The sequence below is a fragment of the Amblyraja radiata genome, chromosome 21, assembly GCF_010909765.2.
Source record: "Amblyraja radiata isolate CabotCenter1 chromosome 21, sAmbRad1.1.pri, whole genome shotgun sequence".
NCBI classification, from domain to species: Eukaryota; Metazoa; Chordata; class Chondrichthyes; order Rajiformes; family Rajidae; genus Amblyraja; species Amblyraja radiata.
This window is the reverse complement of record NC_045976.1, coordinates 28,893,945-28,912,479: the sequence shown is the minus strand read 5'-3', so window position 1 is coordinate 28,912,479 and position 18,535 is coordinate 28,893,945. Positions and strand designations below refer to the sequence as shown.

The 18,535-nt window shown below is 40.4% G+C and overlaps 1 protein-coding gene across 3 annotated transcripts in view; it reads left to right on the top strand.

The window, feature by feature from the left end:
- orc5 (origin recognition complex subunit 5) overlaps window positions 1-18,535 on the top strand; it is a 57,611-nt gene that overhangs the window by 25,852 nt on the left and 13,224 nt on the right. For all 3 annotated transcript variants that reach the window (XM_033039888.1, XM_033039889.1, XM_033039887.1), the window contains exons 12-13: window positions 3,766-3,813; window positions 7,650-7,760. In XM_033039888.1, the coding sequence (XP_032895779.1) occupies window positions 3,766-3,813; window positions 7,650-7,760 (159 nt within the window). The remainder of the gene's footprint in view (window positions 1-3,765; window positions 3,814-7,649; window positions 7,761-18,535) is intronic.

Here is an 18,535-nt window from a genome sequence, read left to right as displayed (position 1 = left end):
TGTGTACCCAGGTCGGTAGGTGGTCGCAATCATCATTCATCCAGTACAGGATTTTTTGCAAGTTAGCAGCCCAGTAGTATCGCCTAAAGTCAGGAAGTGCCAAACCGCCGTCACTCTTAGGAGACTGTAGTAGCGTCTTTCAAATTCTGGCCGGTTTGCTACCCCATAAAAATTTAGATATTCTCCTTTCTAATTTATCAAAAAAGATTTAGTGATAAATATAGGAACATGCTGGAAAAGGTACAGGAATTTGGGTAGGACGACCATCTTGACCAGATTTATCCGGGCCGCGAGGGATAACGGTAAGACTGACCAGCGGTCAAAGTCTCTTTCAGCTTTCTCAACCGGAGGCAGGAAGTTTGTGCGGAACATATCAAATATAGGTATTGTGATAAAAACGCCGAGGTAGCAAAATCCGTCCTCCGCCCATTTGAATGAGGTTAAAGAGCGAGGGAGCTGCTTAGCCGATGAGTTAATCAGTAATAGTTCACTTTTTTGGTAGTTAAGTTTATAACCAGAGTACACCCCAAACCGTTCTAAAATATTCATAATCACAGGGAGAGAGCTGACTGGATTCGAGATGTACAGGAGCAGGTCATCCGCATACAATGAGACTTTATGAATTGTGTCAAACCGTGTGATACCTTTAAAGCCCTTCTCTGAGCGTAACCAAACCGCCAAGGGTTCTATCGCGACAACAAACAGAAGTGGTGATAACGGGCAACCCTGCCTGGTACCTCTCCGAAGGTGGAAGTGGGGCGACAGTGTGTCGTTTGTTTGTACTGAGGCCACCGGGGACGAGTATAATAGACTGACCCAATAAATGAAACTATTGCCGAGGCCAAACCTGTCCATCGCCTCGTATAGGTACTTCCACTCGATCCTGTCGAAACCTTTTCGGCGTCGAGGGAGACCACTATCTCCGGGGTCTCACTACTTGGTGAATGGATGATGTTAAGGAGACGCCTAGTATTGTGGGAGGACTGTCGGCCTGGCATAAACCCTGTTTGGTCTAATGAGATAATAAAGGACATCACTTGTTGAAGACGGAGCGCAAAAACTTTAGAGAGGATTTTGAGGTCCACATTCAAGAGTGAAATTGGTCTATAGCTACTACAAAGCAGAGGATCTTTCTCCTTTTTAAGAATTAGGGAGAGAGTAGCCAATTATTATTTTAATTATATATTTCCTGCATAAATATATGTTAAATGTCTGAATTTAATGTACCATTTTCTAATTGGTGTGACATTTCGAGTGCACATGATTTTACTGTTTCATCAAATTGTGCTGTTTATGAGATCTAAAATAAATTGTAAATTATATTGGGCCAAACATTGTTGCCTTGGGATTGGAGATTTGCTCTGTTACCTGACATTATTAAACGATAATTACATCTATTTTATGTTAAAGTACATTATACTTCAGCGCTTTAAGTGCCAGCCTTGTTAGTTTTTTTTTTGTTTGATGTGAAATCCCATCAAAAAATACTCTGAAAAACTGCTTGAAACCTTTTTATATTAAAAAAATCATTGGTATATTTTAAGGCCATATTTGAGCAGTCTGAAGAAGGGTCTCGACCGAAAAATGTCACCCATTCTTTCACTCCACAGATGCTGCCTGTCCCTCTGAGTTACTCCAGCGTTTTGTGTCTACCTTTGATTTAAACCAGCATCTGCAGTTCTTTCCTACACATTAAGACTATGTTTCTCAGCTTTCTAGTATTTGTGAATAGAAATTGCGATGTACCCAATTTATTCACTTTGAATAGACGGCTGATGGAATTAAAACAAAGTATGAGGAATTATTTGGAAGTTATTTCCAGGGGAGTGAAATTTCAGGCATAAAATGAATGGCTAATTTTGAAACGAATTTACTTCCCATTTCAGGATTGTGCTGATGCATGTCGAGTTATGATTGAAAGGCTCATATCTTCCACTTTTGAATCCAGTAGAACTGTTTCGAACTGCTTGTCATTATCTGCAGATATTCGAAACTCTCAAACAAAGAAGGAAGTCTGAGTCCCATGGTTAGCCTAATCTTAATCTGCCAATCAGTTTATTTTATTGGGTTCACTGTACTGGTTATCTGGTGTACTATGCAAGAAAGGATATTGAAATTGGTTGGTGCATTGAATGCTTACTTTGTAATTTGCATACATTTAAAGTTGCCCTTGGGAAATGCAAGTAAAGCATTCCCTGTTAAAGCTTGCGTTTTAATAAACTCTTCAACAAATTAGGTCGAGTCATTCCAGCCTTGAAGAGCCTAGATTTTGATCTTAATTCTGCATCCTCCGTTAGGAATGTGTAATTTAGGTTCCAGCTGGAGAATCTGGAGTTATCATGCAGAATTATTATTTTGTATGTCTTTTGTATAAAACACATGTATTGCTAATAGTTTATTCAGATTATTGTCCCTATTATTTGAAAGGGTGTTCATTTCAGAACATTTTTTTAATGCAGAATTGTAAAAATGTTTATTTTGCTAAAACAAAATCAAACAAACCTGTTCATAAAATCAAAAATATCAGATACAAGGGAATATTGTATTGTAGTTAAAGAGATAACCTGGGACACTAATGCTATGAGGAAACACAGCAGCTAAAATATGCATGCTATGGTTATTTTACTTAATTTTACTGGGTACCATTGTATTGATGGTTAGTTATAATTTAGAGAAGTGAAATTTCTACTTTACACCTACTTTACACTCACACCCATCTTTCAAGTAGATGTTAAATTAAGAATCATTTTGGAATTACTGCAAAGCAGCAGTGGTCACAAATTAATCCGGTAGGCGGCGCGACTCTCGTCTGCAGCGGCCTCTGCAGTCCGTCTGCGTTTTTATTATTTTATGTCTATGTTTTAATGTAGTTTTTGTTATTTTTGTTGGGGTATGTGTGTGGGGGGGTGGGGGTGGTGTGGGGGGGTTGGGGGTAACTTTTAAATCTCTCCCTGCACGGGAGACCCGACCTTTTCTTTGTCGGGTCTCCGTTGTCGTTGGGGCTGCAACGAGGAGCGGCCTCCAACAGGAAAACCGGGGGCTCTGGTGCTGACTACTCACCTCACCGTCGCGGAGCTGGCCGAGTCCAGAGCGGGTGGAGCTGTGGTGGATGCTGCTGCGACCCGACCCCCGGAGTTTCGGAGGCTGCAACTACGGGTTTGGCGGACGGTAACACCGGGAGCCCGCGGGTCCCTGGAGGGAGACCGCTTTTCAGGGCTCCCGCAACGGCGACTTCTCCCGCCCGAGTTGCGGGGTTGAAGAGCACCTGGAGCGGGGCCTTACAGCACCGCCCCGCGTGGCTTGGAATGGTCGCGGGATTCTGCGAGCGCACGCCGGGGGCTCTAACATCAAGACCCGGTGTGCGACCTTGCATCACCCGGCGTGGTTTTAATGGCCACGGGACAATTCGCCATCGCCTGCCGGGGGCTTTGACTTTGACTCTGACATGGGGGGGGGAGAGTGCAGTGGAGAGAAAAGTTTTTTTGGCCTTCCATCACAGCAATGTGATGGATGTTTATGTAAAATATGTTGTGTCTTGGGTCTATTTGTTTGTAATGTATGGCTGCAGAAACGGCATTTCGTTTGGACCTCAAGGGGTCCAAATGACAATAAATTGAATTGTATAATTGTATCAAATAAAATTGACGTAGAATTTGGAATAACAGTGAAAATACAGTTTAAGCTTTCATTTTAGATATCTAATCTCTTTGAGTACTTTACAGATCAATCTAATACTTATAACTTTTACCTGGTTATATTTTCCAGCATCATGGGAAAATTAAGAAAAGTTCATTTTTGAAGAAGCATGAAAAGGTGAGTTGATATTCACTGTTATGTTTGCTTGTTTGACTAACACTGAATGCTCTCTTGGGATTTGCACCCAAAGACACATGCTTCCTGTACCATCTCTTTAACAGTAAAGTATTCTACTGTTCAAAAGTGTTCTACTCTCTATCAATGGTGTGGATGTGCAGTTTACTAAGGAGTACAAATACCTTGGAGTGTACCTGGACAGTAAACTGATCTGGTCCAGTAACGCCGAGGCCCTGTTCAAGAAGGGACAGAGCCGGCTGTACTTTTTGAGAAGGTGCCGTTCCTTCAACGTTTGCAGCAAGATGCTGCATATGTTCTACCAATTGATGGTAGCCAGTGCCATCTTCTTTGCTGTCGTGGGCTGGGCGAAGGCTGTGGACGCTCTCAGGATGAACAAACTCACCAGGCTTTGTCCTGGGAGCGGAGAATACCTTCCAATACCTTCATGGAAGAAGGTATTGGACAATACAGCTCGCCTCCTCCATGACACACTAGTCAACCTGAGGAGTAACTGGTTTCACCAAAATGCAGTGACAGAAGGCCACAGGAGTTCTTTCTTCCCTGTGGCTATCATACTGTACAGCTCCTCCCCCTTCTGTCATGGAATAGACTGACTCCCCCCCAATCTTTTCACATCCCCAATCTTTTCCACTCGTCACATTAATGTCATGTGTTTTATGATTGTTGGCAGATCAATTTCCCTCTTGGGATAAATAAAGTTATATCATAGTGTAATCAGCAACAAATGTTATCTAGTTTACACCCATGTTCATACATACAACCAGATTTTGCAATCTGTAAATTCAAATCTGTTACTAAATAATAGTCACCACTACCAGCAGAAAGAAAATGTTCTAGTGGGAAATTCAGAGCTGCATGCAGCACTGGCAGTTGAAACAGCTAATGAACTGATATTGGCATGGCAGAAATTACTGGGCCTGTGAATGATGCTGATCTTTCAATCTACAGTTGTTAATTAGAATGATGAGGATGAAGCTTGAAAATACTGCCAAAAAGAACACTACTGGATTAACTCCACGGGTGCCGTGATGTAGTTTCCATTTTATTGAACAAGTTTTTTTTTTTTTTTGCATTCTGATCATTTAAATAGCTAGAGCCACCAACATTATTATAATTTGAGCCAAACAAAAATAATAGGCGTTCATGGTATGCTTGGTTAATTCTGAACCTTTACCAGTTTTGCTAGTTTTATTTTACACTAAACCTGTCACACGGGAGGCCTGGTCCTCCAATGCATTAAGTGGTTAAGGGACTGTCCCTGAACATTATGGCTGAACCCAGTGATCTGAAGGCACAGTGGAATAATTTTCATCTCCATAACTCCAAGGAAAATGTAGGGATCAGGTCTAGGCACTAAACTACCCACTAGTTACTTGGTAAGAAAGGTCTCAATTGCAACATGATACCCACTCTCTGAATTAGTCGTCTCAATATTTAGTCCATTTCAGTTTCTCTTTGTGGTGTTGGTGTTTTCCTGATTGATACTGTAGGAAATTTAACAATAAATTAAATGGGAAATACTTGAACTTTCTTATTCCAGATGGTACCAATGTCTACTTTTTCCTTGCTTCCTTCTTTGGTACCCTTTTGAACCCGAGGATGATTTACTTCCAATCCTATAATTGTGGGTTTTGAAGTGACTTCTCAAGCGAGGCCTGCAGATTTTGCCACGAGTGTGGCAGGAAGTACTTGACATGATGGGTGGGTGAATAATATGTGAGGTGGTGCGCTCCTTCCGCCATTTACACTGGGCTTTTGTACGCTCTTAACCCTTGGATGTTATTTTTAGTGTTATCCCAAGTGCTCCTTCTCCCTCCTAGCACTATGGTTTATGGATTCCAAGGTGTCACTGGAGTTGTTGTATTTTTCACAGAGGTTTTGAAATCTAATCTTTTTCTCTCTCCACTTGATAATCTCCTCCTATGCTATAGTGTCTATTTCCGGGCAGCTTACTTGTTACTGTTGTAGCTTTCCATTCAGTAACCAATGCCTGAATTTTGTTCAGGTCTAGGTACATGCAGACATAGACCTAGGGATAAGAAATATATGACTTTTGTCATAATTCCATTTGAACATTTGGTAAATTCCATCTTTGCACCTATCCACCTTTCAGATTTGCTAATTTCCATATTTGCATGATCACAACATTTGTTCCCTTGAAAGAGTGCATCAGGCCTGCCAGCACTTGCTGTCTCCAGAGGTCTTTTTATGACATCCAGGCATGCAACATGTTAACTGCCTTAACTGAATGTCCCTAAAATCCTCTGGACAAGTGCCGGAGTTTGGTAATGTGTAGAAAACGTGTTCCTTTCAAGCTGCTTCATTCCACACCTCTGGGGAGGCTTTGATAAAGAGGTATTTATGACATGATTTTCCTTCAAGTGTATTTGGAGATCCCCTGTACAATTCATTCTTAATCACCTACTTTGTGACCTTTATTCTCTACAGTATCAGGAGAAATTCCTTTTCTCCTGTAACTGATACACGTGCAGAGTAAATTATGACTCTCCGCCTTTGGCTGTACTTTTCTTTTTTCTTTTTTTAAATTTTATTTTATTAGAAGTAAGTACAATCATATGGCACCAAAGTGCCTAATATATATTTTCATAATACATCTTTTACATAATACATACTTCTTTTTTTTTTTGTTATATTAAAGAAAGATTAGAATAAGAAAAATAAATTAGATAGTAAAGGATAGAAAGACGTGAGATATATAGTGTGTGAAGAAAAAGAAAAAAGACGAATGAGTGAAGAAAGTTGAGAAAAAGAAAATAGAAAAAAGAGAATAAAACATAAATAAAAATTTTAAATTTAAAAAAAAAAAGAAAGGAGATCATTGTTTATACAATACAATACAATACAATTCAATTTATTGTCATTTGGACCCCTTGAGGTCCAAACGAAATGTCGTTTCTGCAGCCATACATTACAAACAAATAGACCCAAGACACAACATAATTTACATAAACATCCATCACATTGCTGTGATGGAAGGCCAAAAAAACTTATCTCTCCACTGCACTTGACCATATACTATAATCTTGACCAACCCTCGTCCAGCCCTGAAACAGTTATTTTTTACAATTGTGTTGCACCATATGATTCCGGCTGTGCTCCTTTTCAATAGGCAGGATTAAAATTGACAAATTTCGACTGCAGTTTAGGACTCCCTACTAGAGTCATAGAGTGATACCAGTATGGAAACAGGCCCTTCGGCCCAACTTAGCCAACATGTCCCAGCTGCACTATTCCCACCTGCCTGTGCTTGGTCCATATCCCTCCAAACCTGTCCTATCCATAGACCAAGCACAGCCTGGTGGGACTAGTGTCAAACATTTTGGTGGAACCAGTTACTCTTCTGGTTGACTAGTGTGTCATGGACTAATGTGAAACTGGAGACAGACTTAGATATTCAAATCCTTGGATATCATATTGTAATTGAGAAGGTAAATTCTGTCTGGTGAATACAGGAAATAAATTTAATCACATTCACTGATTTGTTTTTATTAAACTTTTTAGGTGTTTTATAAAACCAAAATGTGAAGAACAGCTATTATTTCACTGCCTTGCAAGGGTATTAATTTTACTCTAGTGGGAAGATCCATGTCAGTCTCCAATGCACAATAAATAGGTTTTAGCCACTATAATGGCATTATTCAACTTTGTAATGGCAAATTCCTTTGAAAACATGCCGCATTGCAGCTTAAAGGGAAGTACATTTATGGGGAGCTATTCACTTAATCGACTTGGAAGCACATAATGTCCTGAGATGTAGCATAACTCAACATTTTAATATGTCTTGTTTCCTATAGACCAGCAATCACCTCCTTGGCCCTAAACCATTCCCATTGGATCGTTTGTTGGCAATTTTCTACAGCATTGTGGACAGCAGAGTAACTCCCAGTGCTAACGTATTTTCTCAGGTGAGTATGGAGTACGCGAGTGTGAACAAGTTCCATTAGGAAATCTTAAGCTTTGAAATAAAAATAGAAAATGCTGGTACTCAGCAGACAACTGTGAATAGAGAAATATAGAGTTAACATTTCAAGGCAAAGATCTTGCACCAGAATGTTTTGAGTTTTGATATTGAAAAGATTGGGCTGTTGGCAGCAAACTAATTGTAATGATGTGAAAATACATCAAAAGTTAAATTAAAATGTTGTAATCCTGATATGGAAACTATTGCGATACAAAGATTAATTATCTGGCAATGAAACCTTGGGTCTGCTATTTACATACTCCACATTTATGGAATCCGCACACGAGGCGTACATTGAATGCTCCTCTGAAAATAGTAATTACCCTTGAAGTCTGCAGCATTATTAAGCAAATACAGTGGACGGCTCCTCTTTTAATATGCTTGGGTGAATATTGATGAAATAATTATTTGTTGAAAATTTCACAATTATGCAGATGTACTTGGGACAGTCGCCTTCTGCTTTTAAGTCTGTCCCTCAGGATGATTTGCTTACACCCCATTACTCTGTGCCACACTGTCTCTCTTGATGGATGGAGTAAAACATTTTTTCCAAGGCCAGAAAAGGCCATGTTTATTGACAAAAGTCCCTTCCTTGCTTCATCATACCAAATGAAAGCATGCAGCTTTATTAATTTCACACAATCCGCATTTATACATTTGTGATGAAACCTGACATGTTTATCTGAGTACTCCCAATTTACTGATTTACTAGATCCATCCAGTCTATTGGCTTATGGCATTGAATATGTAATGCTTTATTAATATTTCATTTAAGGCTAAGTGGGAAATATGTACCTAACAAGTAGGGGACAAAGGTCTTGGTTTAAAAAGAAACCACGTGCTTTTCCTGGAACATTTGTTCCTATGGAGGTTTTTACAACAAAATGGTAAATGTAAAATTACTCTAACTGATGCAATTAACTTGTAATGCATGACACTAACTTTTATGCTGCCAGCAACTCCAGCAAAAAGTAATTGCTCAACAATGCCAGGTTTTGTTTTAAGATTATCAGCTAAAGTATTAACATTAAAGTGACAATCTGATTATGCAGCACTAAAATAATACTAGTGACTAGTGGAATTCCACAAGGGTCGGTGCTGGGGCTGCTACTCTTCACGTTGTATATTAATGATTTGGATGAGGGGATTGAAGGCTTTGTGGCAAAGTTTGCAGATGATACAAAAATAGGTGGAAGGGCAAATTCAGAAAGCAGGGACTCTGCAGAAGGACTTAGGCAGGTTGGGAGAGTGGACAGAGAAGTGGCAGATGGAATAGAGTGCAGCAAAGTGTGGAGTTGTGCATTTTGGTAGTAGGAATAAAGACGTAGAATATTTTCTAAATGGGGTGAGAATCCAGAAATCAGAGGTGCAAAGGATTCCCAAAAAACGGAATCAGTAGTAAAGAAACCAAACTCAATGCAAGCATTTATTTCAAGAGGACGTGTATAAAAACAGGGATGTAAGGCCACATTTGGAATATTGTGAGCAATTTTGGGCACCATATCTGAGGAAGGATGTGCTGGCTCTGGAGAGGGTCCAGAGGAGGTTTACAAGAATGATCCCAGGAATAAGGAGGTTAACCTATGATGAGCGTTTCTCAGCACTGAGCCTGTACTCACTGGAGTTCAAAAGAATGGGGGGGGGACCTTGAAACATACAGAACAGAGAAAGGCTTGAATAATGGATGTGGAGAGGATGTTTCCACTAGTGGGAGAATCTAGGACTAGAGGTCATGGCCTCAGAATTAAAGGATGTTCTTTTAGGAAGGAGATGAGAAGAAATTTATTCCGTCAGAGGGTGATGAATCTGTGGAATTCTCTGCACTGGAGGCCAAGTCTGGATATTTTTAAGGCAGAGATAGATAAATTCTTGAATAGTACAGGTGTCAAAGGTTATGGGGAGAAGGCAGGAAAATGGGGTTTGGAAGGAGAGATGGATCATCTATGATTGAATGACGGAATAGACTTGATGGGTCGAATGGCCAAATTCTACTATCCTTTATGACCTCATTATTCCAAATAAAATTCTTTTTTTTGTGGGTATTTTTTCAGTGAACTTTCTCAAAATATCTATGTGTAAATATAATTGTAATTTACCTTTCTTAGTCTCAGCCTTATGTAAGCACTGGTGAAAAAAGGCTGTATTAGAACGTGTAATAGAAGCACCAGCTTCTAACATTTCACTTCTGATTTAGTGGAAAGTTGCTACAGCAAACTTCCACAATATTTGCAGATCTATTCTGGAATTTAGCTGTCTGATTTGTTGGTGTCTTTTTTCATACTTTCTTCGAACAGAGATGCTTCAATAACTTACCATTATGAATGACAGTTCTGAAGTTTACTTAATGAGCAGATCAAGCACTGATTGCAACCTTTTCTCACTATTAACCTATGACAACCTAACGGGTAGGGGGCGCAGTCCTGTATGGGTATGGCTGCCCAGCCTGCAGCAGTTCGTTTTTTCACCTCTTTTTATTATTAGTGAGTTAAAGTGTTTTGCTTCTGGAGATTTAGTTTTTTTTTATGTGGGTGGTTGGGGGGGGAATGGGGAAACTGCTTTTCAGGGTCCCTACCTGGTCAGAGAGGCGGCTTTCCTCCGAGCAGCACCTTCGACCCGTCCTTGCGGCCTACCATTGGGGTCCTGAGCAGCGTTTCCTGAGTGGACCGGCCAGAACCTTGGCTTCGGTGGCGGCACAGCACTGGAGCGCTATCGCGGAGCGGGCGATGCCTTGACCAGTTCGCCGCACTGGAACTCCGATATGCTGGGACCGCCGATAAAAACATCGCAGAGCTGCGGGTCTGTGGAGCGGCCAGCTGCGGGCGACGGCGCTGAACTTTACATCGGGAGCCTGGGATCTCTCGCCGAGATCGCCAGTGGTGGAGCTCTACCCAACGCGGCCTGTCGGCTTCGGAAGCCGCGATCTTGAGTAAGGAAGCGGCTGTTCTAGGTATCCCAAGCCGCTGAAAGGATTTTCCCAACGCCGGAGCACCATCATCCGGCGAGAAAGGCCTGGAACATCGGGCCTCTGTAAAGGCGACTGCGGAGGCCTCAATAGGCTCGACTATGGGTGGACATGGGGATGGGGACTGGACTTTGTGCCTTCCCTCATAATGGGGAAACATTGTGGGGGGATGTTTTTATGTTTAAATTTCTTTATTATTGTTATGTTGTATTCTTTTTAATGTGCTGCAATGGCCATCTGCATTTCACTACACCAATTGGTGTATGTGACAAATAAAGAACCTTTGAACCTTTGATCATAATTAAGATGACACCTATTAATTGAAAGCCCTCCCAGCAAAGACAATTGCTTGGATCTTGGACAAAAACAGAACCATGTTAGTATCATAAACAATATATTTCCTAAATTTCCGCTGTGGATGAGCCAGTTTCCTGGTCCATCGTCTTCCCACACCAACCTTCTTTCCTGTCAGAAATAGCCTGCTTTGTAAAATGAGGATCCTGTCTGTGGTGCAAAAGGAAGGAAAGTATATTGTGAATTAAAAAAGGTGACAAAGAGATACAACTAATTAAATTAGTGGGCAAATGGCATACAATGTGGGAAAATATGGTTATTCATTTTGTTAGGAATAATTATTTAAAGGACATTATGCAGAACACTTAGATGCCGAAGGTACTGGTTGTGCTGGTGCATGGTGGGCAAAGTATATAATAGAGCAAGGACCGTATTTCCCGGCAATGAAGACTCACCTGCATCAAAGACGCACCCCCATTTTGAGTTGCTAAATTTTGAAAAAAGGCTGGCAGGACATAGAATTTCTAACGCTCAAAAAAATATAAATAAAGAAAGTAACAATTCAATTTGCCCAAGGCTTTCAGATCTCCTCCATTCTGAATGCCTGAATGGGTGGGGGGGTGGAGGGTGACTGCAGGTGGAGAGACGGTGGGAAAAACGGGAGTACACCGGGACAAGTTGAATCAGTTGTGATCTTATTGAATGACAATACTAGTTCAAGGGACCAATTCAGAGGAAGAGGCCTTTTCACAGCGTGTGGGGAGTCTGGCCCGGGTAAGCACGGGCAGGAGCATTGAGAAGGAGGGGGTTGGGGATCATGCCAGCTACTCACTCACCGCTGCCGCGCGCTCCGGGCGCGGAGCCACTGCATTGTGACCGGGGAGGGAAGTAGCTCAGGTGGCTGCGAGCGGCCACCATTCCTTAAATTCCGACTGCAGCTGGGAGCAGGACATGGCCTCACTAGAGCGGAGCAGGTTCAACGGGCGATGGAGCTTACTCCTGTGTCAGCGCGAGTAACCTTAATTGGTCCCTTGATCGCGCTGACACAGGAGTAAGCTCCACCGCTCCACCACCTGTTATCCATCGCCCGCTGACCCGCTCCGCTCTTGAGCTGGTCCCCTCACTGTCCGGTCTTCATTGAAAGACACGTGAATGCCATGCTGTGTCACTCAGCGCAGCAAGTGAGGCCATGTCCTGCTCCCGGCGGCAGTCGGGATTTAAGGAATGGCAGCCGCTTGCAGCCACCTGAGCTACTTCCCTCCCCGGCCAAAATGCGGTGGCTCCGCGCCCGGAGCGCCGTGGCAGCGGTGAGTGAGTCGCTGGCATGATCCCCGAACCCCTCCTTCTCAATGCTCCTGCACGTGCTGACCCGGGGCAGACTCCCCACACGCTGTGAAAGGAACATCCCCCCCCCCCTAGCGGTGCTGTCCTTTTACAGCCACTTCCCATCAGCTGCCAGCAATGAGGGATAGACTTCTCTATCCCTCAGTACAGCAACATCGTTCTTGATGTTGCTGTACTGAGGTATAGCCAAGTCCATCTTTCTTGGCTAACAACCTAACCTTCGGCCTCCAAGACGCAGGTAAATTTTCGTGCCTTATTTTTGGGTAAAAAATAGCATAATCATTGCCGGGAAATATGGGTAAATAGGAAGCTAATAGAATGTCACTGTTCGTTGCAAGAGGAAATGAATACAAAACCAAGAAATTTGCACTTAAGTTCTGCATAGGGCATTGGTGAGTTTATGTCTGAAGTTTGATGTATAGTGCTCATTTCCTTATTTAAGGATAGATATAAATGCTTTGAAAGCAGTTTGCATTAGCTTTGCAAGACTAATAGCTGGAGTGGGTGGGTTGTCTTCTAAGGAAAGAATGGACCTGCAGGGTTAGGCTTGCATCTGTTGGGAGTGAGGGACACCTTGATTTAAATTAGGACCTCGAGTGGTCTTGACAGTGAATGTGGAGACAATATTTTCTTTTGGGGGAGAATACCGGCGACTGAATTGTCTTCAGTTGTCTCCGACGGTCGTAGCTTGTCGCTGGTGGACGAAGGTTGACTTTGGTTGTTGTAGGTTGTGCCTAGGTTGTTGTAGGTGTGGTCGTAGGTGGACGTCCTAATGGGTCGCCGGTAGCTTGCCGTAGCTTGGCGTCGACTAGGTGGTAGGTTGTTGTAGCTTGTCGTAGACATTGTCGGAAAGGGGGTTCAGTTGCCGGTTTTTCGGCGACCTGCTACGACTATGACAGTCGCCGGCAGTCACCTAAAAAATCACCTAAGTGGGACAGGCCCTTTACATTTCCAATGAATTGTCCTCTTGGTCATATGTGGTCCAGTTTTCACATCCATATGACGTTCAGGTAAAACGGTCTTATTATTTTAGTTGTTATATGAGGCTTTTAATTTTTCATTATCTTATTTGAGACAATATTCAATACTCAGTTATTGCACTGGGTGGCAGCATTGTGCTAAGATTTGCTTAGTTAAATATTGTCAGCTATTGGAACGGAATATTGTGCAGGAGTAATTGAGATATTTAATTTGAGAATGTGTTCACTGCAAAGCTGTGTCACTGACCTCGATCAATTTTCCAAAATCAAATGACAGCAGTTTGACATTTAGAGCTCCTGCTATATAAATATCTGCAGTCAAGATGAGGTACCCAGGTCAGTGCTACCATTGGTTCCTTTCCTTTATTTTTTATCATTGTGCCCACATCACTTCACTACAAATTCCCCGAGTTAGACGTTTAATAGCTAGTCTAGGGTTCAACTCTTTTTTTAAATGTTTTCGGAGATCACGTTACAATCTCCACATAGCTTCATCATGTGTATCTCCGTTGACCATAAGTATGGCCTCCTCAAAATTGTTTTTTTTATTGCTAAATATTATTGCTAAAATATTGAAATCCTGGATGTATGCTTTTATACATCCCAATATTTAAAATATATTATACTCAGAAAGCACCGCATATTTAAAGTATATTATACTCGGAAAGCACTTCATATTTGATGTAGCTACCTTTTCCTGATTGATCCAGTTGTTTAAAAGTATGTATATAATGTCTGAAATTATATTAAGTCATTCAGTTGACAAATGGAATATTATAAATCATGCATTTCAAACCAATCATTGCAATTGTTGCTAAATAGTGTGCCTTTAATGCTTTTTAGAAGTAAGAGCAAACCGGAAATTTGGAGAAGCCCACCAAGGTGACGAGTTGTTACTGCAGGCTGGAATGGGCCAGTGTTGTAGTAAGATATGGTTTGAGCCAAGTGTATGGAAAGAGCTGGGGGATGGTGCAGCATGGAAAATAGAATCAGATTAAGAAAGGACTGAAAATAAGTGGGCTAGGAATTGGGATTGAATGATAACTTTTCTGCAACTTGTAAGGGGGTGGGAATAGATATTTTGGAGAGAAGGAGCTTCCAAGCCTGAGATTGTATTGAAGGTTGACAGTTGAACCTGTGTAGATTTGTTCTCGGGCCATCAGCTTGCCGACACGTTTGTAGCTGTTGCATTGTGATAGATGCTGTGCTACTTGAATTGAAATGTGGTTGTTGGTTAAGAATATTAGGCTTTAGAAGAAAGAGGTGTGAATGTGGACTAGATTTACAATTGATTGATGTGTTCTGCATGAAATCATGCAGGAGATCATCCCTTTGTTTATTTTATTGAACACAAATCACAATGCAGGCTTGGACTCAAATTTAATCTTTTCTATTTGGCAATCACTCCACTAGGTGTCACAGTCCATCACATTTTCTTATGAACGGTAAAATATCAATATTAGAGTTTGAAGTCAAGGGCTTTGGATTTTTATATAATATTTTGAAATGCTGGCTTTATATCTCACTGCATCCCTGATTTTGTAATTTATAATACTATAATGCTGTGGTTTGCATAATTACTGTATTTCATTGTAGTTTTCACTCTGCAGCACTAGTTATCAGTGTGAATTTTCAAATTTACGGGATTGATGAAAACCGCGTAGCCCATCGGGTCTTTGTAGCTTCACAGCATAGCAATTTCATCCATCATATTTCCCCATCCCTTTTCCCTTGTGGCCCTGCAATTTATTCTCTTTCAAAAGCCCATCAAGAACATAGTAATGGACCAAGTGCACAAAGCAGAAATATTTCTCTCTTTCCTACATTCTTGGAAACTAATAAGAATTATTTCATAAACATCATTCTGAAAATAAACTTGTATCACTCGGGTTTTAAATTACAATTTTCTGTCTTGCCCAGTTTTATTTTTAAAACAATGTTGCTGTCTTGAGTTTAAAATTATCAGTTGGTAATTCTCAAACTTGCAATTATTGTGACAAGAACACAGGCACCAATTTAAATGAGAACAAAAACCCAACTGTAAAAAAAAGTTTATCTTTATGTTTCGTCTCCATTTCAGTCATCTATGGCCAATACAAGGTATAAACTGGTCTTCTGTGCTGTTGAACTACTGCAGACATAATGGAATCAAAGCTCGAGGATTTCACTGCAACATATCTCCTTTAAATAACAATAGGCACCAGTTTTCTCTCTGAAGAAGTGTCCTAGTCGGAAACGTCATCTGTTCATTTCCTCCAGAGATGCCTGACCGGCTGAATTTCTCCAGCACTATTTTTTGTTTAAGCATCTGCAGTTTCTGTGTTCTCACTTTATTGCTCCACTGGAAAATCTCCTCAAAGTATGCCTACTCTGACATAATTCCTCAGTCTTAAAAGGGTCCCGATCTGAAACATCGTCTGTCCATTCCCCCTACAGCTGCCGCCTAACCTGCTGAGTACCTCCAGCACTTTGGTTTCTGCTCAAGATTCCTGCATTTGCAGTTCCTTGTGCACCATGTGCTACTATATTCTGGGCTCTTTAATCAGAGAGGATGACTTCACAGGCAGTTTTGAAAATCAGTCAATTCCAGAAGTTGACTGTGACCAAGACATTATCTTACAGGTGTACCCGTTTTACTTTGTAAAAGTCGTTAGCAAAGACTTGTTTGATTTTTGCACCCCAAGATCATCAGATTCAGGAGTGTGTTTCCATATGGAATTATTATCTGGTTTAATAAAACTCCATTAACAATTGCTTTGTTTATTTGCTAAAATGAGCAGTGAACCTGCAGATGATTTCTCTTAACTGTGCATAGAATCAACTTGCTAGTGACAAATAATCCATCTTCTGGAATAATTTATTCAAAATATCTCGGGTATAAGCAAGCAGATTTGGTACAAATGTACATATTGTCTTATAACTCAGTTAAATGCTGATCTGAAATTTGTTAAACTTTTATGTTTTACTGTACTCCAAAATTAAAATTCATCATCAGCTATTTAACATTGCAGAGCTAAAAATACTTGAATTGAAGTTGTAACTTAAAAAAATCTTTGAACCAGCTAGTGTGATTAACAACCTTGTTTTCCCAAAATTTATGTTCCTTTTAACTATTGGAATAAACTATCATTCCAATTTTATGTTGCTGTTGTCACTCTTTTAATCGTGAGTTCCAGCAATGCACCCCAGCCTCTCAATCTTCCACAATAAAAATGTTGTTTTCTCTTTATGCTCAATCTCTGTAGTTTGAAGCCTTTGATATAGTCCAAATGAATATATTTTATGTGCCTTCTCTGGTACCCGGAAGATAAATATATTAGTTTTCCTGAGCACCCTTCCTATCATCACTTTAATGCATTGTCTCTCAATACTTGGCTGACAGGACATAATCAGCTTGAAGCTCAGTGTTTGTATCCCAGTGGATTTGGTGTTGCTTATTCATGGCCAGTGATCTGTGGAGCAGTGGGCCATCTGCTTCAAGTTCTCTGGGGCAAAGGTGTATCGGGCCTCCAAACTTCTACTGCTGGTACATTTATCAGTAAATGTATTTTTTTCAACAAAATTTGACAGTAGGTACAGTTACTCCAGCTGATGTTTATACTGCTTTAGACTTAATCTGTTTTCTAGATAATGGTAATGCATTTCCACTGATAATATTTTACAGACTCCAGACACAGTGTTTGGCATTGACGGGAGAGTACACTCTTGCTATAGGCAGACCACTGCGCAGTGAGGTTTGGTACTTCTCAAATATCTTCCTGAGAATGCTTGGGTGAATCAGATGAGCTCATATGCATGAGAGCTTCTCTTAGTTTAACATATTGAGTATATTCAGCTCAAAATCGAAAGCAGTTGAAAAAACTTCAGCAAAAAATGAAATCTATTTTTTGAATAACTACATTCGTTGAAATTAACCAACATCCAGGTGTTAGGCTTACCTTTACAGCTTTACTTAAATATTTATGTTAGTCTATTTCCTTTCTTTATTGGTTGATGTTAATCTATCTTTGACAATTGCTGTTAATGGATGTCTTGGATCGGGTCAAAAAGTAGATTTAGGATGCTTTTGGATTTGTAGTGTCTTGACAATGTCCATGCTAACAAAAGAGATTTTTGGTAAGATGTATTAACAATGTTGGGACGAGTGACTGAAATTGAAGTGAAGCAGTACAGTGGAGAGAAACGTGCCTGGAAGGATAACGTTGGTTCCTGTTACTCAGCCTTTGCAGAATATGACCAAGGCAATTGTGAAGTGAAAAGTCATATTTATGCATGGTAGTTAATAAGGAGGCTGTTTAAGTACAGGTTGCTGCCACGTTGTGGGAAAATTGTGTTCCTAGAAAAGGGACCATATCGCAGTTTTCTATAGCACCAAGCCATTTTCTCTGCATGCATTAGGAAACACGAGATGAGAAAAATTATGTTGATTTTTTTTTTTAAATGTTCACACAAATTCTGTACTTCATATTCCTGGTTAGTGATTGGTAAGGGTTAATTTCTGTAATCCAAATAGCCATAATAAGGCAGGGGGCTCTATATGGGGCAATAATTGGGAGTGAAGTGATCAAATATGTTTATTTGACAACAGGTGCAGCAGGTTTTGGAATTAGTTTTATATTATCATTTTAATAGATTATGCATTATAAGTAAAAGTATGTTTATGTGGTGAGATTTGGTTCTTAAATCATCCAAACCGCCTTTGACATATGATTTATACCAAGCAAGGGAAGCTATAGGTATGAATTTGTCCACATCTGCTTTATTAAACATGGATTTCTGAGGTATTTGTGATAGCAGAAATAAACTTTAGCTTATAGGCTCAATCTTCATGGTATATTAATCTAGCTTAGTTATGAATAAGTCGCAAGCTGTATATCTGCCGCATTAACTTGAATTAACATTTATAAAACTTAAACAATAGTTTTATATGGTTCATTTATATATATCTGGTTTGAAGAATGGAACAAATTAGCACGTATTCCTATTTTATAGAACAATTTCCTTTGTCAATTTTGATTATATGGAATTGAAATCTTTGTGTGCCTTGATAATCTCTAATTAAAATAAATCTGTGGTTAATTGGCCAAGAAAGGTATTCATGATTATTGCAAAGATTTGGAGTTGTTTTGTCCCTCCCCC